At 41.8% G+C, this 27289-nt stretch overlaps 1 protein-coding gene across 1 annotated transcript in view; it reads left to right on the top strand.

The window, feature by feature from the left end:
* The window catches only part of LOC124010255 (parathyroid hormone/parathyroid hormone-related peptide receptor-like), a 79440-nt gene that overhangs the window by 31325 nt on the left and 20826 nt on the right, over nucleotides 1-27289 (top strand). Inside the window, exons 2-4 of the mRNA XM_046322705.1 lie at nucleotides 15582-15684; nucleotides 20704-20814; nucleotides 21100-21224. Of these exons, the coding sequence (XP_046178661.1) occupies nucleotides 15582-15684; nucleotides 20704-20814; nucleotides 21100-21224 (339 nt within the window). The remainder of the gene's footprint in view (nucleotides 1-15581; nucleotides 15685-20703; nucleotides 20815-21099; nucleotides 21225-27289) is intronic.

The raw sequence follows: 27289 nt of genomic DNA, 5'->3' as shown, positions 1-27289 counted from the left end.
TTAGACAAATCAAACCGTTGTGCTATAATGAAATATAATGAAAAAGTTATAGTACCCGCGGGAGCGAAGTGCAGATGCGACCACTCGCTCCAACCGGAACCGGTATCACTGCTTCAGAGTGCTTACGACCTCAGACTGAGGTGAAGGTTCACCTTCCAACAGGACATTGACCCTAAGCACACAGCCAAGACAATGCAGAGCCTCTGAATGTCCTTGAGTGGCCCAGCCAGAGCCCGGACTTGAACCTGATCAAACATCTCTAGAGAGAACTGAAAATAACTGTGCTCTTAACTCTCACCATCTAACCTGACAGAGCTTAAGAGGATCTGCAGAGAAGAATAGGAGATACTCCCCAAATACAGATGTGCCAAACTTGTAGCGTCATACCCAAGAATAATTGAGGCTGTAATCACTGCCAAAGGTTCTTTAACAAAATCTGAATAAAGGATCTGAATATTTATCTAAATGGGTTAATTCTGTTTTCATTTTTAATAAATACATTTTTGCTTTGTCATTATGGGCTGTTGTGGGTAGATTGTTGAGGAAAAAACAAACAATTAATCCATTTTAGAATACGGCTTTAACCTAACAAAATGTGGAAAAGGTCAAGGGGTCTGAATAATTTCCGAATGCACTGTAAATGTAATGGTTGGGAGCAACTCATAAAAACATAATTTCAGTGATGTTGTAGGAAAACACTGGGTCTCATTTATCCCGGGCAGTGGGAGGCTTCATGTTTCAATGACTGACTGCAGTGCTGTGTGATTGTCACTTGAAAATAAAGTATTGCAATCAAGCCAAAACATGACAGGCATTGCACTCAGTTTTCTGGCCTTTGAGAAGAAATTCTCCAATGAAGATTTATGGAAGTCTTCAAATTGTTTGAGCATTACTGTTTGATTGAAGCTGGTATGTCTGAAATTGTAATTGTTGACACTTTTCTTTTTCTCTCATGCTTGAAAAGTAAAATCTACTTTATAGGGGCAGTGCAGTCAAAAACCTGATTTTCCAGTTTTTTTTCTTCTGATACTTCTACAATATGAGGTCAAAATAACACTCTGAAATTGTGAAAATTATGTTGATGCCCTTTTATTAAAACATTTTGAGTGGAATTTCAGCCTGCTCAGGTGGGATGGAGTTTTTGGCCCACAGCATGACATCATAATCTGATCTGATTATTCTGACCATTGACCAATCATCTTTTTATTTGCATATGTATTCTCCTATTTTGAAGGGGTAAGTGGGGTAGGCTCTAGAGTTTAGAAAATCCTAACTTCCAATGGGCTGTGTGTGTAAATATATTTACATTTGTATTAACACACCCATACTGAGAATTTAAATTGCATAAGGAGGCTCAAGGAAACAAATTATCAAAAATGTATTTAGTCATTTTCATTAAATTAACACACACAGTGATTTATTAGGCATACAGTGATGATTTAAAACATTTAATTAAAAATACTGCATGGGGGCTTTATTAAAGAGTAACATTTATGAAAATAACAAAATGAATCGAAAACCAAATATTTTAGGCTTATTTATAATGATACACGTCAATTCTGGTCTTCATTTTGACAGTCCTTTGCAAAGGTGATACATTTTGGTATTTTAATAGAAATCTAGCTCTTTTTGCCCCTAGCGGTTCAACTCTACCATTGAAATTGTGATGTAGCTGTACCCCTCTCAGTGGAGGGGTTCGGTATGAAATACACTACCTTCTGGATGTGCTGGGTGGTACCACCTCAAGGCTTACTATAAAAGCACGTGACAGCGCGCCTTATTTGGCAATGGTCTTGGTGAGTGGAGGGCGCCAATATATTTTGCATGATGCTTCCTTGACTAGACTACTGACGTTACACGAAATCTAAAAGGAAGTAAGGCACATTTCCACATATGACCAAATTCTAAGTTTTTGCTTACCGTTTCATACATAGCTTTTTCAAATAAAACAACAGGTAGGCTATGAGGATTATACATTTATACTCATAGCTACATCCATTACAACAAGAACTAGATGATAATGGAGGTCATGTCAAGTTGGTATATTTTTTTCCAAGCTGCTTTTGGTTGTGCAGTCTGCTAAGAAAGTTGACTCATAGTTCAATTACTGTGAGTTCTAACCCCCAGATATATATTTTTTCCTTAAATCCTGCTGAGCTTTCTACCTTTCTTACCTAGCGCTCTTTCTTAATTTGAGCTTTCACATAAATAAACCATCTTTGATTTGACTCCTCAGTTTTAGTGGGTAAAGAGCTCCTGTGTAAGCACTCCAGGCTGCGTTTGACCTTCCCATCAAGGTTCACTTGCAAAAGACCCTTTAACAAGCTAATCAAAGGGGCGGGATGTTTGGGGAACAAGAGACACCTCGGATAATTAAGCAGACGCTGATTATACTCCAATTTTGGAAGCTGTCGCTTATTAGCGAGGCAAGCAGTCATAATTAGGGGCCTTACACAAATGCCTGGCCCTGCTCGGCTCCTCGGCTCTGCAGGAGTTTGTGCCCTTGGATGACAGTGAAAAATGTGTATTTAAGTAGAATTTTCTCCTGCTCAATTCCCCATTTTCCATCCAACAGTTGGGGCATAAACAGTTCCAAGGGATTGTTCCATACGCTTGGCCCATTCAGAGAAAGAGATGGTGATGGTAAAGATGCCGACAAAACATCTTGATTGATAAAGCGGTGTCGTGAGGATTGTGAAGGTTTAAGATGGTTAAAATATTTCATTTTCTCTATAATGGGCATGTTGGCATTGCACCGTTGCTTTTATGGGTTATCGCTCATCAAATATTCCAAACAGATATTTGCTAATGTGCATAGCACAAATTCCATGATGGGGGAAAAAACTGAGATTACCAACAACATTTTGTATGTGCAAAAATCTAACTATTCTATGGGTGCCATTTTAGTACTAGCTCAGTTATGGTGGTAATGCCAATATATTTACATTTTTCCTTTCCTGAATTATACTCTTGAACATGTGGAATCCATGTAATTCTGAAAAGCATGAACAAAGATAACATCTCACACGTTCTGAGGAATGTTTTAGAAACATATGAACTTAAAAAGCATGCTTGAATTAAATCAACCTCAATGTACTGCAAGGGGTGTGTTCATTCATCTGAAATCTTCTCTGAAGCATGACCTAATGCTCTCTGGTGGAAAATAGCTTAATATTTCATAATGTCCTATAGTGTTCTTCCTCTGGTTAAAACTACCTGATCACACATGGTATCTGAACAATCTATACTGAACAAAAATATAAAGCAACATGTAAAGTGTTTCCATACAAAACGCATATTTTCTCAAATTTTGTTCACAAATTTGTTTACATCCCTGTTAGTGAGCATTGCTCCTTTGTCAAGATTATCCATCCACCTGACAGGTGTGGAATATTAAGAAGCTGATTAAACAGCATGATCATTATGCAGTTTTGTCACACAACACAATGCCACAGATGTCTCAAGTTGACTGCAGGAATGTCCAGAGCTTTTGCCAGGGAATTGAATGTTAATTTCTCTACTATAAGCCACCTCCAACATCGTTTTAGAGAATTTGGCAGTACTTCCAACCGGCCTCACAACTGCAGACCACATCTAACCACGCCAGCCGAGGACCTCCACATCCAGCTTATTCACCTGAGAGATCGTCTGAGACCAGCTGATAAAACTGAGGAGTATTTCTGTCTGTAATAAAGCCCTTTTCTGGGGAAAAACTCATTCTGATTGGCTCCCAGTGGGTGGGACAATGCCCTCCCAGGCCCACCCACGGCTGCGCCCCTGCCCAGTCATGTGAAATCCATAGATTAGGGCCTAATGAATGTATTTAATTTGATTTCCTTATATGAACTGTGACACAGTAAAATCATTGAAATTGTTGCATGTGCATTTATATTTTTGTTCAGTATATTATAAACACTTACTACACTGAGTGCCCCAAAGAACAGACATAGACCTTTTAGTTATACTTTAACAGTGAGTTACGAACTGGCTCATAGCTCGTAACAAAGAGGAAGACAATGTGGAGATAGAGAAATAACAAACATATTTATTAAATTAAGTAAACTACATCCATATAACAATGTTGTGTATGTAGTCAGTAGTGTGAGTGAGTGGATGCGTGCATAGATGGTGATAATGAGGGTTGTTGAAAGGTGCCAAAACAAATGAACACCAAACAACAGTGTTTCTGCGTGGAGAGAGTCTCCTCGATGTATGGGGGAAAGGTGTATTTATCCCCGGGACACACCCGAGCCCACCTGTATCCCATTTAGATGACGACCCTCCCAGCTCTGTCCCCCGACATCCTATTAAGGAAAACAAGAGCAGAGAGAAAGGATTCGGCAGACAGAGTGGGATGGTCGTCACACATGTAAACTTATTACAGTTACGTTACAAGCAAAAATATTGTAATAAGATTACAGATACTTTTCAAAAACTAGATGAGTCGTTTTTTTTGTAATTATGTTTTTGGAAAAGTACATTATGACACCTTTCTATTTTTTCAATGATATTCAATTCAGTGTTGAAAAAAAGTTGAAGTCTGTTCCACCTGAGCGAGTCTGACCTCAAGTTAGAGACCACTATGAGGACACACCAAAATGCATTTCATGGATCCTTTTTGCCTTCTAATGCCTTTTTTCTAATGCCTTTTATGGGTTATATAATGCCTTTTAAGGGTTATATGATGCCTTTTAAGGGTATAATGCATTATTACTAGTTATACGCATTTATGACTCTTTATGACTCTCCTTATGGGACTAATTATACTGTATGTTATGTCTCTATGTATCAAATTCATTATAATTGTTGGCTTTTACACTTGAAAGTGTTAGTAAGTTTTTCAAAACAGGCATCCTAGAAATGTGTAAATATGACAAGTCTGAGAAAGCAGTATGATACCGCTCAGCTGCAATGGAGCAGCAGGTAGCCTAGTGGTTAGAGCATTGGACTAGTAACCGAAAGGTTGCAAGATTGAATCCCTGAGCTGACAAGGTAAAAAATGGTTGCTCTGCCCCTGAACAAGGCAGTTAAACCATTGTTAAAAAATTGAAATGGCCGTTGGAGGCCTTTTCATACAGTTAATGGCCTGTGGAAATACCTGTTTTTTAACGATGTGGACAACCCTTCAGAGTCACAAAGTGTGAACTGTTGCAATTTTGGCTAGGTCACAGTTGTAAATGAGAACTTGTTCTCAACTGGTCTACCTGGTTAAATAAAGGTGAAATTTAGACAAATCAGTCCAAGCAGCAACCTGTCAATCCATTGGGTTGTAGACAGACCAACTAAAGCTGCGCTTAAACAGGCAGCCTAATTCTTATATTTTTTTCCACTAATTGGTCTTTTGACCAATCACATCACATATTATCACATCGGATCTTTTTCAGAGCAGATCTGATTGGATAAAAGACCAATTCGTGAAACTAAATATCAGAATTGGGTTGTGTGAACGCAGCTTTAGAGACTAACCTGGAACGCTAATGGACTGGTAATGTGTTTTTGTCCTAAGTACACACACAAGATACCACAAGACTTATTGAATTAGACTGAGCCAGCAGCAGAATGTTGATTGGTTATATTGTGGTCTTGGATTGTCAGTAGTGGGAAAATCTGATGAAATGAAAAAGGAAGTGAAAGACATTGATCTCAAACGATGACAATGCTGTCGATGTGAATGGTGAAAATTAGTTATGATGAAACTTGAACCATTTGGGGATATTCTAAATTGAATTATCGTTAACCTTTGAGTTCCACTGTCCTGGCACTGGGCGTTCATTCACTGTCATCATTCATTTATGGTATCTTCTGTAAGGTCAAAAAAACTACCTGGGGAAAGCTTTCAGATATTTCAGGCGTCCTCTTTTTTCTTCTTAATGGGTTCTTTTTTTATTTTACGTAACTATCTTTAAAAAATTGATGGAGCTACTAGAACTCACCTGCTGTTCATCCATGGTAAATATTGTAGGATCTGGCTTTCTGACTCACGTATTGTAGTTCTTTTTCACAATGAGGCCATGGCTATGTGCAAGCGATTCAATGAGTTTGGTCCACAATAGTGTCTCTTTCCTCTGTTATCTCTGTTTCAACCAGTCTCCCCTGCATATAGTGGACTGAAACGCACATTTGAACCATGGCATCATTCATGCTGGGAATAGAGCTCTGATCAGGTACAGGTATATCACAGCAAAGAAGATAAACATGGGAGTTAAAGAAAATATACAACGGATAAGTCTGTAACACTTCACACTAAGAAGCAGATATACTTGTGGAGTAATGCTATTATTACTTCAGTATGAACATTGAATTTCACCAATGGTGTAGTAATGGAGTTTTTCTGTCACTACAATTATGTATCTTTCTCAAGGTGTAATGCTATTTGTATTATGCTTCATCTTGGCAAGGTCACAGTTGTAAATGAGAACTTGTTCCCCAACCAGCCTACCGGGTTAAATAAAGGTGAAATATTTAAATATTTATATGCAATCGATAACATACTGACCTGTATGAACAATGTCATTTGAAGGTTGACTTATGAAACTTAATGGGACACTGAGTCTCGTTTCTATCAGAAATGACACACAGAGATGTATGATCTGAAAATACAGTTAGAAGGTAATGGACTGAGGTGGTAATGTTGTGTTACAGTGTGACCGTATCAAGAGTAAAAAGACCAGGATCTTAAAATAGAAAGTTTTTAGGAATAGAAATAAATACATGTAAATATATTTCCTCCATAATCTAGATAATCTATCAAGTGTATGTCAAAAGGATCACTCCCCTTAACAACATACTTTGCAGATACTGCATTCTCCAGATGTATGTAAATATAACCTATTGTCATGCTGGCCACCCCACCCTCCATCCATCCTTCCCTATGTGATTTATTGAAACATTTCTGAAACATCCATTAGGATATTATGAAATGTCTGGTGTCTTTGATTGTTATATAACCATTAGTAGTGTTTAAGCTTTTGATGAAAATTAAAATGCGGTCATTCTGGCTAGCATTGCTTTAGTGACAGAGAGACAGAGAACTCATGCATGCTCTCTTTATTAAAGGCAAAGCGCTTATATAACTTAAAAAATATATATAAGTGCTCAATTTCCAATAAAAGGGAACCACACAGACAGAAAGACCTCTTCTGGCCCCATGGCCCCATGATATGTAGGGCTCTGCTGGTTTCCCAAAAGCACACATAATGTTTCCATCAGGGACACAAGTGCTGTTCTTCAGGCATATCTGGCCAGGCCAGGGTATAATTAGAAGCTGAATGCTGCTTTAAGTCAGAGTGTGGTTTGCAGAGCATTTCCAAAGGACAACTAGTCTAGTGGTCTGTGGTTTTTTATCATCAAATGCAAATTGCACATTTAAGGAGGAGTAGCACTGACTCATAGAGTTTATAATATCCAGGAACTTGCGTCCGCTAAAACATTCATGTGGTGCAATATGTCAAAAGTAAAACATTCATGTTTTTTTACAGATAGTGGACAGGCCATTAAAAACAAGATTCGGTGGAGCTATAATTGACAAGATCCCCCTATTTTTTATTTGTGCAAGTAGAGATACTGGGGTGCAAAGGAGCAAAAAATAATAATAACAGTATGGGGATGAGGTAGTTGGATGGGCTATTTACAGATGGGCTATGTACAGGTCCAGTGATCTGTGAGCTGTTCTGACAGCTGGTACTTACTTAAAGTTAGAGAGGGAGATATGAGTCTCCAGCTTCAGTGATTTTTTAAATTCGTTCCAGTCATTGGCAGTAGAGAACTGGAAGAAAAGGCGGCCAAAGAAGGAATTGGCTTTGGGGGTGACCAGTGAAATATACTTGTTGGAGTGCGTGCTATGGGTGGGTGCTGCTATGGTGACCAGTGAGCTGAGATATGGCGGGGCTTTACCTAGCAAAGACATATAGATGACCTGGAGCCAGTGGGTTTGACGGCGAATATGAAGCAAGGGCCAGCCAATGAGAGCATACAGGTCACAGTGGAGGGTAGTATATTATATGTGGCGTTGGTGACAAAACAGATGGCACTGTGATAGACTGCATCCAATTTGCTGAGTCTATAACAGCTTATAGATACATGTAGGTGGTTTTTTCCCTGTCTTCTCTCTCTGGCGGTGGCACAAATGATGAAGAAGTGTAGGCGTGTGTGCAGAGGCCCGTCGGTCAGATGCTTGACTACTCTACTTCGAGCGTGCCAAACCCGATATAACAAGAACAACCACAGACAGAAAACTCTACCAGGGCAGTGGAGGCTATCTCATAATAATGTCTGGAATGGAATTAAACCATGTGTTTGATTTATTTATTTTGAGTTACAGTAACTGCCTTCTTCAGGGGAAGAATGTCAGGTTTTTACCTTGTCAGCTTTTTACCTTGTCAGGATTTGATCTAGCAACATTTCGATTACTGGCAAAATTCTCTACCTGCCGTCAAGGTGTTTGATACCATTCCACTTATTCCACTCCAGCCATTACCACGAGCCTGTCTTCCCTAATTCAGATGCCACCAACCTCCTGTGTATCAGCGGTTGCTAAAACGGGTGTCCACAAAACAGTTTGTTATGGACTTGGAGCTCATGTACGACGCACTTAAACTCGCCCAACTGTCCGAGTGCTTAGCTTACAGAAACGTACCACCTCTATTGTGTATGCAGACAAACTGATCCTCCGCATGGCCCTTATCATCACACCAACGAGATCTAGGATCCAAATTCACAGTGTGTCTGCATGGCTGTTAATAAAAGTCCATGGACACCTCTTACGCAGTGGAACCCAGAACGATATGTGACGACTTGGTTATGGTGCTGTCCTTTCAGCACCACGAATAGAAGGGAGCTCAAATCTCTTTAAATAACATCAAGTTCTGTTGTCTATGCCTAACAGTCCTACTCATCACTTATTATTATTATTATTATTAGAAATAGAAGATTTTTACTTCTCACAATGGTGTTTAGTAAAGTTAGATCAAAGCAAGATCACATAATGATTAGAGGTCGACCGATTAATTGGAATGGCCGGTTAATTAGGGCCGATTTCAAGTTTTCATAACAATCGGAAATCGATTTTAAAAGTTTTTTTTTATACCTTTATTTAACTTTTTAACTGGGCAAGTCAGTTAAGAACACATACTTATTTTCAATTACTTCCTAGGAACGGTGAGTTAACAGCCTTGTTCAGGGGCAGAACGACAGATTTTCACCTTGTCAGCTCAGGGGAGCCACTCTTGCAACCTTACAGTTAACTAGTCCAATGCTATAATCACCTGCCTCTCGTTGCACTCCACAAGGAGACTGCCTGTTACGCGAATGCAGTAGAAGCCAAGGTAAGTTGCTAGCCAGCATTAAACTTATCTTAATTTAATCTGCTTGGAACACATGCAGACATTGCAGTTCTGTTTTTGGATGGGAGTCGATTTATTCCACTTTCAGCATTTGAGTCACAAATACACAGAGTAGACCATTTCAGGAAATGCTTTGGTTTACCACAAGTTTCTAAAGAAATGTCCTGCCATTGTATAAGGCGGTCTATAATCAAGACTGTGGGTAATGCAGCTGAACCCACTGTCTCCACTCAGAGCTCAACTCGTTCTTCTTCTCTTGTCACTCTCGTCTTCACCCACTTCCTATCACATGTATTTCATTTGCAACAAAAGCTAAATCTTTACTTTCTGCAGCATTTTTGTAGAAACCAAATCTATTCTCTCCTGTTACTCAAACAGCATTGACTGACAACCTTGAGTGAGATGTAAAAGGGTGCAGTATGGCCACAGTGTAAAGCTTTATTCATTCTAGAAACTTAATAAAGCAAGACTAGCCATAATTGGCTGTTCCAATGGTGTTGTCCCTTCAGCCTATATGCAGCAAACTCAATATTGGTCCACACATTTCCTTGAAAGGAGAGATATTCTTTCATTATGTAACCTGGAGTCTGAAGACAAACAGAAACGAGTGGTTTATTCAAGTAATGTTTTTATTTAGAGGACTAATGATGAAAACTCATGTTTACTGTATGTGGTGTGTATTTAAAAAATAAAATAAAATGGGCATGCTGTCAAAGGTATTTTACAAAAAGAATACTGTATTTTTGAATGGAATGCTGGTAAATAAGAATGTGCAATGCTTCTCAATGTGAGAGTTATGTTTGTTTTGGTGGTTTGGAGCCCAGCCAGTGGAGAAGGAATATAGTTTTTTTTTAAATCAAGAGGCACGGGCTTATTCACCATGATCCTCCTCTAGGGGATGGCTCTAATCCGAAATTATACATCATGATATCTCGGCATGTATCTTCCTTACAAAGACGTGTGCAAGCTGCATTGTCTGCTAGTGAAATATTGACGGCCTCTTATTCTCTTTTACCTATTTCTGACTTAACACACTTAAAGGTCCAATGCAGCTGTTTTTATCTCAATATCAAATCATTTCTAGTAGTGATGCACCAATATGATATTTTTGGCCCCCGATACCGATAACCGATATTTAAAATTTTTGCAGCCTTTTAAGCATTCTAGTACAGTTAAATAGTTAACACACACACATGGACACAGCAGTCTAAGGCACTGCATCTCAGTGCAAGAGGCGTCATTACAGTCCCTGGTTGGAATCCAGGCTGTGTCACATCCAGCCGTGATTGGGAGTCCCATAGGGCCGCGCACAATTGGCCCACCGTCGTATGGGTTTGTTATTTTAACTGACTTGCCTAGTTAAGTAAAGGTTACACAAACACACACACTGACCCCAACATTTTTTGGGGGGGCATTTACATATGTCCCCATTACCAGTAAAACATAATCAAAACCTAATTCTTTCACTTACTTGCTGTGCTGTTTCGTTGTTAATTTGTTCAGTCGTTTCATTCTCAACCAGGATTTCATCATACATGTCAAGCAGTGAAGTTTCAGCTGTCTGTTCATGGCTTGTTTTCCTCTGTGTGAACTGTCACTGTGTCTGTCACTGTCACTGTTTCCATCTGGTCCAGCTGTGTATGTAACATTTCACATAAACCCTGTTTCTTGTCTGCATCTAAGTAGAGGTCCTTGTACATAGCATCCAGCATGGTGGTGACACAGAAGAGAGAATGTCACCGAGTCGCTTGTTCACAGCCTGTGTCTGCAGTTTTGTTGACAGGCGTTTCAATGCCATGACAGAGGGAATCACGTCTGCTGCAGGTGCAGTTGATGAGCTTATTTCTCGAGTCAGTTGTTTGAATGGAGCTAGCTAGTGTTTTCAAGTTTCAAACATGTTGTCAAATGTCATTGAAATTGCAACAATGGTATGACAACCAGCACATTCATGAGCATGCAATACAGCTTTCCTCAGTAGGAAGTCCTCGTCAACCCACTGTGCTGTCAGACTCAGCATGCTTATGGGGCTGACATCGCTGGTCCAAATGTCAGTCGTGAAGCTTATAGCAGTGAAGCCATGTTTGATTTATTTTCAGTTAAAAAAAAAATATATATATATATATTTTTAATCGTTTTTGCACATCGGCATTAAACTAGACATCGGGCCGATACCGATGTTGGCATTTTTAGCTAATATCGTCCGATTCCGATAAGTTAACCGATATATTGTGCATCCCTAACTTCTGGGTAACAATTCCGTAGCTTACTTGTATTTTTTTTTTAAGTGTCCATTAAAAAAGCCACATTTTCTTCCAGGCAGCCCTAAAAACACATTGCAATACATTTCAAGTAAATAATTGCGCTCTCAATACCTTGCAGTTATTCCTAAGATATTCTTTCTCCTTCAACATCCTTGTGCAGAGTTTGTTAAAAGCTCGCATGGTTACTTAATGTCAAAGTCAATTATTTGCTGAATATGCCATCTTTAGATTTGGATGAAGACACCTGTCTAAGATGTTGAAGACACCTGTCTAAGATGTTGAAGACACCTGTCTAAGATGTTGAAGACACCTGTCTAAGATGATGAAGACACCTGTCTAAGATGTTGAAGACACCTGTCTAAGATGTTGAAGACACCTGTCTAAGATGTTGAAGACACCTGTCTAAGATGTTGAAGACACCTGTCTAAGATGTTGAAGACACCTGTCTAAGATGTTGAAGACACCTGTCTAAGATGTTGAAGACACCTGTCTAAGATGTTGAAGACACCTGTCTAAGATGTTGAAGACACCTGTCTAAGATGTTGAAGACACCTGTCTAAGATGTTGAAGACACCTGTCTAAGATGTTGAAGACACCTGTCTAAGATGATGAAGACACCTGTCTAAGATGTTGAAGACACCTGTCTAAGATGTTGAAGACACCTGTCTAAGATGTTGAAGACACCTGTCTAAGATGTTGAAGACACCTGTCTAAGATGTTGAAGACACCTGTCTAAGATGTTGAAGACACCTGTCTAAGATGTTGAAGACACCTGTCTAAGATGTTGAAGACACCTGTCTAAGATGTTGAAGACACCTGTCTAAGATGTTGAAGACACCTGTCTAAGATGTTGAAGACACCTGTCTAAGATGTTGAAGACACCTGTCTATTCAAGGGCTGTTTTCATGTTTTTCTGCCCTGTCACTGCCATTACCCCTGCATAAAGTAACAGAAGTCAGCAGCGATTTAGATGTGAACATTATCTTTGCTTCTCTGGAATAGACCTGTGGAATATTCTATATTGGCATAGCCAGTACAGTAAACAGGTTGTACCTATCCTTGTTGGCTGTGTTGTGATATGTTGTTCCATCTGTGGTTGTTTACCATCCTAGGCCATACATTTCTCTTTTCCTCTGTAGCCCCATTCAGCTCTCAAAATGGACATTCTTATTTCAACCCTTAAACTTGGGAAAATATTTATGGATCGAGCATTATGGTGTCAAGTGTTGCAGTGCAGCCCTGTGTGTGGCTGCGGGCCTGGTATTTGCCATTTTAATATTATATCCTCTCCCTGAAAGGTCTGGCTATCTTATTTCCCAAATGATTAAAAGTAGATTTATGTAAGTCATGCACAACATGGTGTTTAACTATACAGACAACAAGAGTAGACATAGACTGTGATAAAAATAATATAAAAATAAGAGTCAAGTTGATTTACGAAGGTACCTCTGAGAGTAGGCCTGCATAAAATATACAGTATATTAGTCCATGTAATTTACTGTTAAACCAAACGTCTCTTTCGGGTCAACGTGGTGGCACATTGGATCATACTAGCGTCTCCTTTAATGGTGTTCGAATCCATATCTGTGTAAAACATATGCTGACACCTGCAGGGTGTGACTTAACTGAGCTTGTACTGTACCACATGCTTAGATTCTCACAGTGGTTGAGGGATTAAAGTTATATCACTTCTTTAGTCACTGTGGGAGGATAGATACTAGGCAGTGTTCACCAACCTTTTCTGAGTGAAGATCACTTTAGCAGTCAATAGGCAAGCCGATATCTTCCGCTCTGATAAAAAAACAAACATGCAAATTAACCTAATAAAAACAGTTGTGTAGGAAAGAGGTTTGTGCAGTAGGGCTAATACATTATCACAGCATGTTGGCTATATGCCTGGCCTGCCAATGTTCTTCTCAGAGCTTTGATATCAAAATAGATCAGTTGGTGTAACCCTTGCGAGGCACAGCTGAGCATAAATTTAACTGGACTGATGGTACCTGCGTCTGATGGTCTGTCTCAGCGGACGAAGGGAGGGAGAGAGCATAAGAGGGAGAGACCACACCTCCGACTTTCACGGCCCCTGTTCTCTCCTTTCCTCCAGTGAGATTGACCAGAGAGAGGGGACACTGTCTTCCACCTGATGATGAAACTCGAGTCGCACCAGATCTGCCTCATGCACAAATTCATGTTGTTCCCATGGCCAGAGAAAGTGAAATATTCCTTGATATTAAAAAGATAGGAAGTGCTAATAATAATAAAAACGCAGGCCTATCGAAACATTTGGCTACTCATTGATTGCAGCTGAAATGCTAATGGAAGTAGGAGGAAGCGCGTTTTGTTTTGTAAAAGTGTTGACAGTGCTGATTTAAAAACTTAAACATGAATTCAGAAAAAAATCCTCATAAAAACAGCTGCTCTTTTGCTATATTCTTTGACAGTCTATCTCTGGTCAGGGTTTTAAAAGTTATGAAATCTCATGTAGGCTGGTATCAAACTTTGCTGTGGGGTTGCGGAAGCAGTAGGCATGGTGATTTGAGGTATACGATTGGCCAGCGCAGTAGGCACACTTGATTTAGCCACAGCTCTCCTGGTCTGCTGGGTAGGCAGAAATGTTCCCTTCAGTCACATGAAATGGTTCAACATGGCCTACCCGGCGCGCAGGGCTTCTGAATCGATTGCATCTGCCAACAACAGCGCAACGCAAAACAACAAAACAAGGCTTTATCCTTGGCTTTTCTACAGAAATGTTTGGTGATCTTTTCTACACCACTGAAATGTTTTCAGTTAGACTGTTCTTCCAGCACGTACAGTAAAACCTTTTATGAATGAAATACTTTACAATGATTAGAAATGTAGTTTTGTGAGTTAGGTGCCACTCGTTTAAGTTTACAAGATACGAATCGCGTCGACCGGTTGGTGATGCCAAAGATGACATGAATTTTTACAATGATTAGAAATGTAGTTTTGTGAGTTAGGTGCAAAATGGTCAAGGGAAAGCTCCAGCCAAAGGTACCTATTAGGAGGGGGAAAGTTTCCTAGAATAGAAAACCACACCTGGATATTATGGCTCTCTCTCCAGAGCTGTGTTTGAAAGCTGAGCAAATGTTGTGAGGTGTAAGAGGAAACCGTTTGGTATGAAATGTATTTTTCCCTTTTCTGTGTCATATCTGATTAGTGCTTCAGGGTACACAAGCCACAGAGTGGCTAAAATCACAGCAATACCAGCTGGGTCTATAAACAAAGAGCGAAACTGATACTGTTTGGACAAGAAACAGAAACCGCAAGGTCTTTTATAACCCTTTGCCTTCATGGGCAGCTAAGACAGAAATAAAAATATGTAATCGGCTTTACGTTTGCACAACTCATTGTGACTTACAGTTGGCCAAATGCCTTTATTTTGGTTCATCTAAAATGTATCATAGAAGAAAACACTGTCTTATGTTTGAGGAAATTGTTAGACTGAGACAATGAGTGACAGAGTTTTGATCATTGGGTTGCATTGCATGCATGCACACATTACACACACTACCACCTGCTGCTGTTCTCTAGGCTAGTTGTTTATATACAGTGTGTGTGTGTGTGTGTGTGTGTGTGTGTGTGTGTGTGTGTGTGTGTGTGTGTGTGTGTGTGTGTGTGTGTGTGTGTGTGTGTGTGTGTGTGTGTGTGTGTGTGTGTGTGTGTGTGTGTGTGTGTGTGTGTGTGTGTGTGTGTGCGTGTGCGCGTGTGTGTTTGGGGGGCAGCTGTGTTTAATATGGTCCATTTGATGTATTTCACGAAGCTGTCAACCTCACTTAAAATGCTTATTGATATGGGAAATTAAATGTGGTTTCACAACGATGCATTGCTCCTCTGCTATCTGATGTTTGTTACAATTCAAGTTTCATGTTGTTTCAGACGCTTCACTTTTCCATTGTGTTGATGGAAGAACGAACGCTCCTCGCTCCACTAACTCAGTGTCATTGTCCTTTCTATGCAGGTGGAGGCAGATGATGTGCTCACCAAAGAGGAACAGATCGGTCTGCTGTTTAAAGCCAAACGCAAGTGTGAGGTGGCCATCAGTAACAAACACAAGCCTGGCGGTGAGTAAAAAACGAATCTCAGATAAAAGTTATGTAAACACGACGTGTCAACCTACCTGACGTTGTGTTTTGTTGTTTTCATTGACATGAAAACAGTCCTGCCACATTGGTAATGGATAAATGACATCTGGGGCTTCCTGCAGAGTTCATCTGTTGGTTCACTGCCTGCTCTGTTAACCATGCACACGTCTAGTTCTGTCACATTGGCACCTGAGGACAAACCAGGAACATAAGCATTATTTTGTCTACTAGGTTGTCCAAGCAGAAAAATAACTCTGTTTGAACTGACAACATCACTATAACAGTGTTGACACAGAGCAGAGGAAGCAGTGGATTTAGAGGCTGAGATGTACAGATTATTGAGTGGGTCAGAACTAATATGCATCAGACATGGAAACAGGACAGGGTTTCTGTCGGAATAATTACTCGGCTCTGACAGAAAACCAGAAAATGTAAATGTGTTTTTAGAGCCTGTCACAAGATGAATTATCTCAGGCGGAGAAAATGGTTTCCTTCCTTTGTCACCATTGACTCACATTATTCCAATTAGTGTGACTGCTGCTGGCGTTGATCCAATATCAGATTGTAGCTTTAATATGAGGCATTCATACTGGACACATACAGATACCGTGGCTGTACTGTAGTCTGAAATTAAGAGGGGGAAATGTATTATATTTCTTCCTGTATGGTTAGGAGGTTACGATGGTCAGGGGGACTTTTTGAGAGAATCCGGTCCATATTTGTTTACTTGTGGTTATGTGAAGACTGTCACATTCAGCCAGACCCCAGAATCCCCCTGTCTCTGTGGTCACTGTCGTTTTTCTCTGGTTGATTATTCTAAAGAGGTTTTGGATTCCATATCCAGCCAGTCATATTATTTTCTCTTTAACCCTGGTTCATTGTGGTCTTCTTGGGTTCTTTCTGTGTTGAGTTCTCAGGCTTTCTAAACAAAACTTCTCTGTAAATGAAACACAGCATTGCAAACCTTTATTTTAAAATTAAGAAAGCAAAAGGTATTGTTGATGGATTCCCAGTAGTTATATTATCTCTCACCACATTCCCCAAATGTGCACATATTCTGCAAATGTTCACAGTTTTAGGTATAACTCGAAAAAGAACTTAAAATGACACATTATATGGTCATCTATTATCAACGGTCGTCAAAATACTTGTTTGAAGGTGATGGTTTCAGTGTTTAAGAGGGACAGTGTAAAGCATGCGTGTGTATTGATCAGAATGATCTTAGACACTTGACACTAAGCAGGGCTGTTATAGCCACATTAGAGTGTTCTAAGATGACAGGCACCTTGTCTCCCCTGACCACCGTTACCTGTAATGCAGCCTGACATTTGTTGCATGTCACTGTTGTATGAGGTGTTACTCTTTTTCCAGGTATCTGGGGTACATTTCCAGGGTTCATTTCAGCCTTCAACAGTTTCCTTGGACTAGAAAGTTATCCTTCTTCATTTGGGAGAGTATTTTACCTGAAATTGTCTTGAGTAAGCATAATGCTTTATAAACTTGGAGAATACACATCTTGCCTCCAGTTTTTGTCGGTTTCTTTTTAAATGGGTCAATTTGTGAAATGAACAGAAATGCATATCACAAATTGAAATAATTGTCTATAAAGTGGTGGTAAACTTTCAAATATACCAAAGACAAATTGAAATGTTTTAATTATTCTCTTGATCAGACCAATTAATGTGCCACCAACCTCCTGTGCTCTTGATGGTTACTTTTGCTGATATGTTCACATATTCCGTATTTTACTTTTTAGCACCTGGGAGAATAGAAATGTTACCTTCAGTTTGGGTCCGTGTATATTTAAATTAGTCATTTTGTGTAATGAATGAATAGAAATTCAGAAACTGACAAATGTGGGTCATTTAATAATTGATTCAAAGACCAATTAAAACTCATGTTTCAATGATTTCTCTTGATGGTTTACCTTTTCTAATATGTTCTCAGGTACATTGATGTTCCTTTTTTAGATACACTTCTTTAGAGATCTACTGTGGATATGGTTTCTATACAAAGCTGTTGCTGGAGGGACAGTTTTCGGGCAAACGGTAGATGCGTCAGAGATGACCACTACTTGACCTGTATACCTGATGACGCTGTCAGAGAGTAGTAGAATCGACATAGCCTTTATCTGGTGGCTGTATCCCGGCTCCTTTTGGAAGGTTGCACACGTCTTTTGAATCATAGCTCAGTTGATGCCGAAATGAGTGTAAACATATGACCTACCTCTCAAAAAGAGGGAAAAGGCCCTGGTATACTTTCTGCCTTGAAAAAGAATTCAAGACCTCATTTTGTGCGCTTGAGGTTTTTTTTTCTTAATTATTTCACTCTTTGCGTTTTCATTTGAACTTCATTTCAACCTAACGTTTCACATCTGTTGATCTGTTTATTGCTATTTATTTTATGTCGATATTCAATCAACATTTTTTATTTGGATGCCTATTACAAATATAATTGATTAAAGGTAGAATGGCAATATATTATATTAGGTGGCAAAGACTTCCACAGCATTATGTTCTGGAATGTTACAGCATAGCCTATGGTGTAGTGAGTCTAATGATGACCCTGTAGAAATTACGATGGAAACTGTTGCTGTTAACAGGCAATTATATTTTATGAATCGTTTTTATTTTTGTAATGTTGCATTGGCCAAGAAAAGAGTTCCCCTTTTTTTTTGAATAGGCTACTGCTAATTGTGGTCTCCTCTATTGTGGAAAAACCATGAAACCTGCATTCTGACTCAAACTCAAAGAATAGCAACTGAATGCAATTTTGAGGACTTTCCTTCCAGATTTGTCTTGCCTATATTGTGTGTCACCACCCTTGGGGTTCTGTGCCACTGTAAACTCTTGGTTAGCCTAACTATTATTACTGTGGAGGGGAGACTGTTTTGCAAATAGTAATGAATTGATCTTGCTATTCTAGCTATTTTGAAAGTGGTGGCTGGTAGGGTGGTCGGCCAACCTCAGCCCAAGGAGAGGGTCTTGCTTAGTATTGCGGTGTTTCACTGTGAAGCCCATCTATTTGTTATTATTTTTCATTTGTGCCTTAAATACTTGAGTTCTCATTACTTCCTTGACACAATGTTTTCATGGAGGGAGACACTGAGGTTTGCCTGGTTAGGACAGTAGAATGATGTGGGTTCAAGGCCCTAGACCTTGCAGTGTTGAAAATAGCTCAGCATTCAAACCTGTAGTCCCAGTGTAAAATAACATCAGCACTCATCATAACAGCTTGTACATATCAAAACTCTACTGCGATATATGTTTTGACATCTGCAAGGCCTGAATCAAATGATTGCAGGGAAAAGAAAATGTTATTTAAAACCTCTAATAGATCACCAATACCAACGTCCCCCACAGTCACGTTTATATTTAAATCATGGTCATGGAATTTATAGGAAATGATATATGTGTGTGTTCTGTGTTTAATTTGAGTCTGTTGGTAGGTGGTCCAATGAGTATTAAAAGTACAGCCAAAAAAACTAAAACCTAAGACCGATTTCATTCTCACTTCACTCCCAGGACCATGTGGTCATTGTGATTTTGAAAAACGTGAAGCCTCTTAGGCTTTTTTTTCAACCCTGTCATCTCTCACAATCCAAAATCAGTCTAAATCATACAAAGTCTACGCTTTCATTGAGAGCTGGGTGACAGGCCATTTTGAAGGCACATGAAAAGCATTTTGTCATTGCCTCTGATGTTTCTTTGCAACTTTGATTACAGGAATGAGACAATAATAGATGTAAAGCAAGGAGAAAACAGTTTTAGTTTTATCCTCAACTAGTTATTAGTGGTGAGTGTGGGGCAGATGTTTTCAATAATAGAAAATAAAAGCGTAGCCAGAAACCGACGTCTGCCAGGGATCTGTGGGGAGAGGGGTCTACACTCCCACTATTGCAGGGCTAGGGTTAATAATAACGTTCTAAAATGCTACTGCTGCCCGTATTAACGAACGTGAGACTGCTGATCCCAGAAAAGTAAGACAATTCATTGTGAGATAAAGGCTTTTTCGCAATCCTGTACAAATAGCAACTTCACTGCACATTACACACACTCAGGGGACGGGGAAGAAACATTTTACAAGAGGGTGGATTTGAGAGCGGTTAGCAGAACAACAATTCTGCTTGACTCTGCTCTTCCACTGTGGTAGACTAGACTCGTGTTCAGTGTTGCGTCATAGTATCTTTGTTTCTTCCCAGGGAGCCAGAACGCTACAGCCTTGTCACTGTTGTTTTCTTAATTTTGCATGGAATCTACACAAATAAGATCCATATTAAAACCACTTTGACAAAACAGATGCACTATAGCGTGTGAGTGCTGCGGTGAGATCATAAGCTTTCAATAAATAGCCCATTTAGGCCTATGCCACTCCTATGGATCATTAAAAACATGTCTGCTTAGACCTACTCAGTTATTTAATGATTACAACATTTCAAGTGTCCATTTCAGGCAGAGGAAGCAACGTAGACTAGCAAACATGTCTTTCTTGTGTGGTGGACATAAACAGCCTACCATGACTGATTTGATATATCGGATGGGATTAAAGCAAATGAAAATAAAAACATTGAAATGAACACACATTTGCTGGCAAATATAGACATTTCAGAGGTGTTTGGGGAATTCAATGCTGGTTTGTTGAGCCTTATTTGTAAAGACCAAACATATCCAGCAGACAGAACACAACACTGCTCTGGATGGCTGGTGTTGTGAACATTCAGCATCACAAAGGACATTGCATCTGTTTCCTGCATACCCACCAATTAACAAGCCCCAGGGCCGTCTTTCTCTACATGCTATTTATGATCATAACATTAGGCTAAAGTTCATTTGTGTATCGTCTTTAGAGGACAACACAATAAAATAAAAAAACAGCTACTTGCTGGTGCTCTGGAATTGAACAAAGAAGCCTCCAGCAGTGTAATGTTGGAGCCAAGGCAGTGAACACTCAAACTCACTACACTTAAATGTCACCATTGCTTTGTCTCTACTCCTGCAGATGGTTACTGCTCGCCAGAGTGGGATGGCATTGTATGTTGGCCTGAGGGGTCTCCCGGGAAGCTGGTGTCCACTGCCTGTCCAGACTACATCTATGACTTCAACCATAAAGGTAACACTGGCCCCTTGATAGCCTGCAGTTCAACAGTTCTCTTGCACAGAGCTCATTTTCCATTTTAGGTCATGGTGCTCAATGCCCACATTAGTAAGATAGCCAATAGGCCGCTGAGATAGTGGATCATCTTTTATCTACTTTAATCTGTAACACAGCATGGGGCATTTATTTTCAATATATTTATATAGCTATGGCAATGCAACAAGATATTGTAATTTTTTATGTCAGTACTTCGTCTTACAAGGCTGTTGTTCTTTTCTGTAATTGTGTTGTATTCTACAGGACTAGCCTATCGTCGCTGTGACAGCAATGGGACGTGGGAGCTGACCACCACCAACAACAAGACATGGGCCAACTACAGCGAATGTGCAAAATTCCTCTCGCACTATAACCAAAACAATGAGAAGGTGAGAGTCATGTCCATCCCAGCATGCATTTCTCTGCACCATTAGACAATGCCAACTTTGTCAGAGACGTGACACAATAATAGTAGACAGGGACAGTGGCCATTGTGTGACATTTCTGAAAAAAAATGTGACATTTCAATCTACTCTATTCTTTGGAGGCTGTTGTGGCATTAGCATACATAATCAATGTGGAGGTATTAGAATGTTAATGATATTGGACGTGTGATCTGATTGGTCAGAACAAAGGTCCTTTTCACTACATCAGTATGCAGTGGGATTCTTTTCATTTCTGTCTCACATTCTCTGAGTGTTCAATCATTCTATAACCTAGTTTGTAACTTAATGAGCATCTACAGTGTTCATTGTCTGTCTGTCATCCCCTTTGTTAGACTCATTTACCTTCTGCTTTTTCTGATGTTTCTACTCATTTGTAAGAAACCTAACAATAACAATATATATTTAGAAGATGAACATAAAAACCCTGTTTATAATTTAGATGAAGTGGCGCATAATGGAACAAAAGACATGTCCCCTCAGAATTGTTGGACTATTTGAAATGAAAACCAGACATGACAATTTATTTATTTCCCCCATGGAGATTATGTGAACAACAAAACAGTAGGCAGGTAGCCCGATTGCTCGTTTGAATCCCTGAGCTGACTAGGGGAAAAATCTGTGGATGTGCCCTTGAGCAAGGCACTTAGCCCTAATTATTCCTGTAAATTGCTCTGGATAAGAGCATCTGCTAATACTTGTGTTTGGAAGTGACTTACAGGAGCAATGTTTCACCTAGTTAAACTTGTAGTGTATTTGAGCTTTAAAACGGCTTGTGAAGTTTGTAATATCCACTTTAAAATACCAGACTGGATTTTCCCTTATGAAAAATGTATCAACCCCTACAAAAATGTCCAATAATTATAATCCACATAATAATTGATTAAGTTAGTTTTTTGTGTCTTACGACTCAACTACCATACACTCACGTGGTAGTCGGGACTAGAAATATCCAACTAACTGGTTGAATGAGGCATGTGTATAACTACAATTGTCATGTTTTGTCATTAATTATCATGTCTTGTCCTTGTGCTTTCCCTTCTGTTCGTTTCCCTCTGCTGGTCTTATTAGGTTCTTTCCCTCTTTTTATCCCTCTCTCTCCCCCTCCCTCTCTCACTCTCTCGCTCTCTCTTCTCTCTATCGTTCCGTTCCTGCTCCCAGCTGTTCCTATTCCCCTAATCATCATTTAGTCTTCCCACACCTGTTCCCGATCCTTTTCCCTGATTAGAGTCCCTATTTCTCTCCTTGTTTTCCGTTCCTGCCCCGTCGGATCCTCATCTATAATTCACTGTGCTGTGTCTATGTTTTGCCCTGTCGTGTCGTGTTTCCCTCAGATGCTGCGTGGTGAGCAGGTGTCTGAGTCTGCTAGGTTCAAGTGCCTTCCCGAGGCAACCTGCAGTTCTCGATCAAGTCTCCTGTCTGTTCTCGTCTTTACGAGTAGTATTATGCTTTTTGTTTTGTAAAGTTTCTTTCTGGATTAAAAACTCTGTTTTCGCCAAGTCGCTTTTGGGTCCTCATTCACCTGCATAACAGAAGGATCCGACCAAGGAATGGACCCAGCGACTACAGAGGCTCGTAACACTGCCGTCGAGATCCAAGGAGCCATGCTCGGCAGACACGAGCAGGAATTGTCTGCTGCTCGCCATGCCGTGGAGAACCTGGCCGCTCAGGATTCCGACCTCTCTGGACAGTTCCAGAGTCTTCGTCTCGTGCCACCTGTTACTTCCTGGCCTGCCGAGCCTCCAGAACCTAGGGTTAATAACCCACCTTGCTACTCCGGGCAGCCCACTGAGTGCCGCTCCTTTCTCACCCAGTGTGAGATTGTGTTCTCTCTCCAACCCAACACATACTCTAGAGAGAGAGCTCGGGTTGCTTACGTCATTTCACTCCTTACTGACCGGGCCCGAGAGTGGGGCACAGCTATCTGGGAGGCAAGGGCTGATTGTTCTAACAATTACCAGAACTTTAAAGAGGAGATGATTCGGGTTTTTGACCGTTCAGTTTTTGGTGGGGAGGCTTCTAGGGCCCTGGCTTCCCTATGCCAAGGTGATCGATCCATAACGGATTACTCTATAGAGTTTCGTACTCTTGCTGCCTCTAGTGACTGGAACGAGCCGGCGCTGCTCGCTCGTTTTCTGGAGGGACTCCACACAGTGGTCAAAGATGAGATTCTCTCTCGGGAGGTTCCCTCCAGTGTGGACTCTTTGATTGCTCTCGCCATCCGCATAGAACGACGGGTAGATCTTCGTCACCAGGCTCGTGGAAGAGAGCTCGCATCAACGGTGTTTCCCTGCTCTGCATCGCAACCATCTCCCTCCTCTGGCTCTGAGACTGAGCCCATGCAGCTGGGAGGGATTCGCATCTCGACTAAGGAGAGGGAACGGAGGATCACCAACCGCCTGTGCCTCTATTGCGGATTTGATGGACATTTTGTTAATTCATGTCCAGTAAGAGGCCAGAGCCCATCAGTAAGCGGAGGGCTACTGGTGAGCGCTACTACTCAGGTCTCTTCATCTAGATCCTGTACTACTATGTCGGTCCATCTACGCTGGACCGGTTCGGGTGCTACATGCAGTGCCTTGATTGACTCTGGGGCTGAGGGTTGTTTCATGGACGAAGCATGGGTTCGGAAACAGAACATTCCTTTCAGACCGTTAGACAAGCCTACGCCCATGTTTGCCTTAGATGGTAGTCATCTTCCCAGTATCAGATTTGAGACACTACCTTTAACTCTCACAGTATCTGGTAACCACAGTGAGACTATTTCTTTTTGATTTTTCGTTCACCTTTCACACCTGTTGTTTTGGGTCATCCCTGGCTAGTATGTCATAATCCTTCTATTAATTGGTCTTGTAATTCTATCCTATCCTGGAACGTATCTTGTCATGTGAAGTGCTTAATGTCTGCCATCCCTCCCATTTCTTCTGTCCCCACTTCTCAGGAGGAACCTGGCGATTTGACAGGAGTGCCGGAGGAATATCATGATCTGCGCGCGGTCTTCAGTCGGTCCCGAGCCAACTCCCTTCCTCCTCACCGGTCGTATGATTGTAGTATTGATCTCCTTCCGGGGACCACTCCTCCTCGGGGTAGACTATACTCTCTGTCGGCTCCCGAACGTAAGGCTCTCGAGGATTATTTATCTGTGTCTCTTGACGCCGGTACCATAGTGCCTTCTTCCTCTCCGGCCGGGGCGGGGTTCTTTTTTGTTAAGAAGAAGGACGGTACTCTGCGCCCCTGCGTGGATTATCGAGGGCTGAATGACATAACGGTTAAGAATCGTTATCCGCTTCCCCTTATGTCATCAGCCTTCGGGATTCTGCAGGGAGCCAGGTGCTTTACTAAGTTGGACCTTCGTAACGCTTACCATCTCGTGCGCATCAGAGAGGGGGACGAGTGGAAAACGGCGTTTAACACTCCGTTAGGGCATTTTGAGTACCGGGTTCTGCCGTTTGGTCTCGCCAATGCGCCAGCTGTTTTTCAGGCATTAGTTAATGATGTTCTGAGAGACATGCTGAACATCTTTGTTTTTGTCTATCTTGACGATATCCTGATTTTTTCACCGTCACTCGAGATTCATGTTCAGCACGTTCGACGTGTTCTACAGCGCCTTTTAGAGAATTGTCTCTACGTAAAGGCTGAGAAGTGCTCTTTTCATGTCTCCTCCGTTACCTTTCTCGGTTCCGTTATTTCCGCTGAAGGCATTCAGATGGATTCCGCTAAGGTCCAAGCTGTCAGTGATTGGCCCGTTCCAAGGTCACGTGTCGAGTTGCAGCGCTTTTTAGGTTTCGCTAATTTCTATCGGCGTTTCATTCGTAATTTCGGTCAAGTTGCTGCCCCTCTCACAGCTCTTACTTCTGTCAAGACGTGTTTTAAGTGGTCCGGTTCCGCCCAGGGAGCTTTTGATCTTCTAAAAGAACGTTTTACGTCCGCTCCTATCCTCGTTACTCCTGACGTCACTAGACAATTCATTGTCGAGGTTGACGCTTCAGAGGTAGGCGTGGGAGCCATTCTATCCCAGCTTCCAGTCTGACGATAAGGTTCATCCTTGCGCTTATTTTTCTCATCGCCTGTCGCCATCTGAGCGCAACTATGATGTGGGTAACCGTGAACTGCTCGCCATCCGCTAGCCCTAGGCGAATGGCGACAGTGGTTGGAGGGGGCGACCGTTCCTTTTGTCGTTTGGACAGACCATAAGAACCTTGAGTACATCCGTTCTGCCAAACGACTTAATGCCCGTCAAGCTCGTTGGGCGTTGTTTTTCGCTCGTTTCGAGTTTGTGATTTCTTACCGTCCGGGTAGCAAGAACACCAAGCCTGATGCCTTATCCCGTCTGTTTAGTTCTTCTGTGGCTTCTACTGATCCCGAGGGGATTCTTCCTTATGGGCGTGTTGTCGGGTTGACAGTCTGGGGAATTGAAAGACAGGTTAAGCAAGCACTCACGCACACTGCGTCGCCGCGCGCTTGTCCTAGTAACCTCCTTTTCGTTCCTGTTTCCACTCGTCTGGCTGTTCTTCAGTGGGCTCACTCTGCCAAGTTAGCTGGTCATCCCGGTGTTCGAGGCACTCTTGCGTCTATTCGCCAGCGCTTTTGGTGGCCGACTCAGGAGCGTGACACGCGCCGTTTCGTGGCTGCTTGTTCGGACTGCGCGCAGACTAAGTCGGGTAACTCTCCTCCTGCCGGTCGTCTCAGACCGCTCCCCATTCCTTCTCGACCATGGTCTCACATCGCCCTAGACTTCATTACCGGTCTGCCTTCGTCTGCGGGGAAGACTGTGATTCTTACGGTTGTCGATAGGTTCTCTAAGGCGGCACATTTCATTCCCCTCGCTAAACTTCCTTCCGCTAAGGAGACGGCACAAATCATTATCGAGAATGTGTTCAGAATTCATGGCCTCCCGTTAGACGCCGTTTCAGACAGAGGCCCGCAATTCACGTCACAGTTTTGGAGGGAGTTCTGTCGTTTGATTGGTGCGTCCGTCAGTCTCTCTTCCGGGTTTCATCCCCAGTCTAACGGCCAAGCAGAGAGGGCCAATCAGACGATTGGTCGCATACTACGCAGCCTTTCTTTCAGAAACCCTGCGTCTTGGGCAGAACAGCTCCCCTGGGCAGAATACGCTCACAACTCGCTTCCTTCGTCTGCTACCGGGTTATCTCCGTTTCAGAGTAGTCTGGGTTACCAGCCTCCTCTGTTCTCATCCCAGCTTGCCGAGTCCAGCGTTCCCTCCGCTCAAGCGTTTGTCCAACGTTGTGAGCGCACCTGGAGGAGGGTGAGGTCTGCACTTTGCCGCTACAGGGCACAGACTGTGAGAGCCGCCAATAAACGCAGGATTAAGAGTCCAAGGTATTGTTGCGGCCAGAGAGTGTGGCTTTCCACTCGCAACCTTCCTCTTACGACAGCTTCTCGTAAGTTGACTCCGCGGTTCATTGGTCCGTTCCGTGTCTCCCAGGTCGTCAATCCTGTCGCTGTGCGACTGCTTCTTCCGCGACATCTTCGTCGCGTCCATCCTGTCTTCCATGTCTCCTGTGTCAAGCCCTTTCTTCGCACCCCCGTTCGTCTTCCCTCCCCCTCCCGTCCTTGTCGAGAGCGCACCTATTTACAAGGTACATAAGATCATGGACATGCGTTCTCGGGGACGGGGTCACCAATACTTAGTGGATTGGAAGGGTTACGGTCCTGAGGAGAGGAGTTGGGTTCCGTCTCGGGACGTGCTGGACCGTTCACTCATTGATGATTTCCTCCGTTGCCGCCAGGATTCCTCCTCGAGTGCGCCAGGAGGCGCTCGGTGAGTGGGGGGGTACTGTCATGTTTTGTCATTAATTATCATGTCTTGTCCTTGTGCTTTCCCTTCTGTTCGTTTCCCTTTGCTGGTCTTATTAGGTTCTTTCCCTCTTTTTATCCCTCTCTCTCCCCCTCCCTCTCTCACTCTCTCGCTCTCTCTTCTCTCTATCGTTCCGTTCCTGCTCCCAGCTGTTCCTATTCCCCTAATCATCATTTAGTCTTCCCACACCTGT

The sequence above is a fragment of the Oncorhynchus gorbuscha genome, linkage group LG22, assembly GCF_021184085.1.
Source record: "Oncorhynchus gorbuscha isolate QuinsamMale2020 ecotype Even-year linkage group LG22, OgorEven_v1.0, whole genome shotgun sequence".
NCBI classification, from domain to species: domain Eukaryota; kingdom Metazoa; phylum Chordata; class Actinopteri; order Salmoniformes; family Salmonidae; genus Oncorhynchus; species Oncorhynchus gorbuscha.
This window is presented reverse-complemented; position numbering and strand designations above follow the sequence as displayed.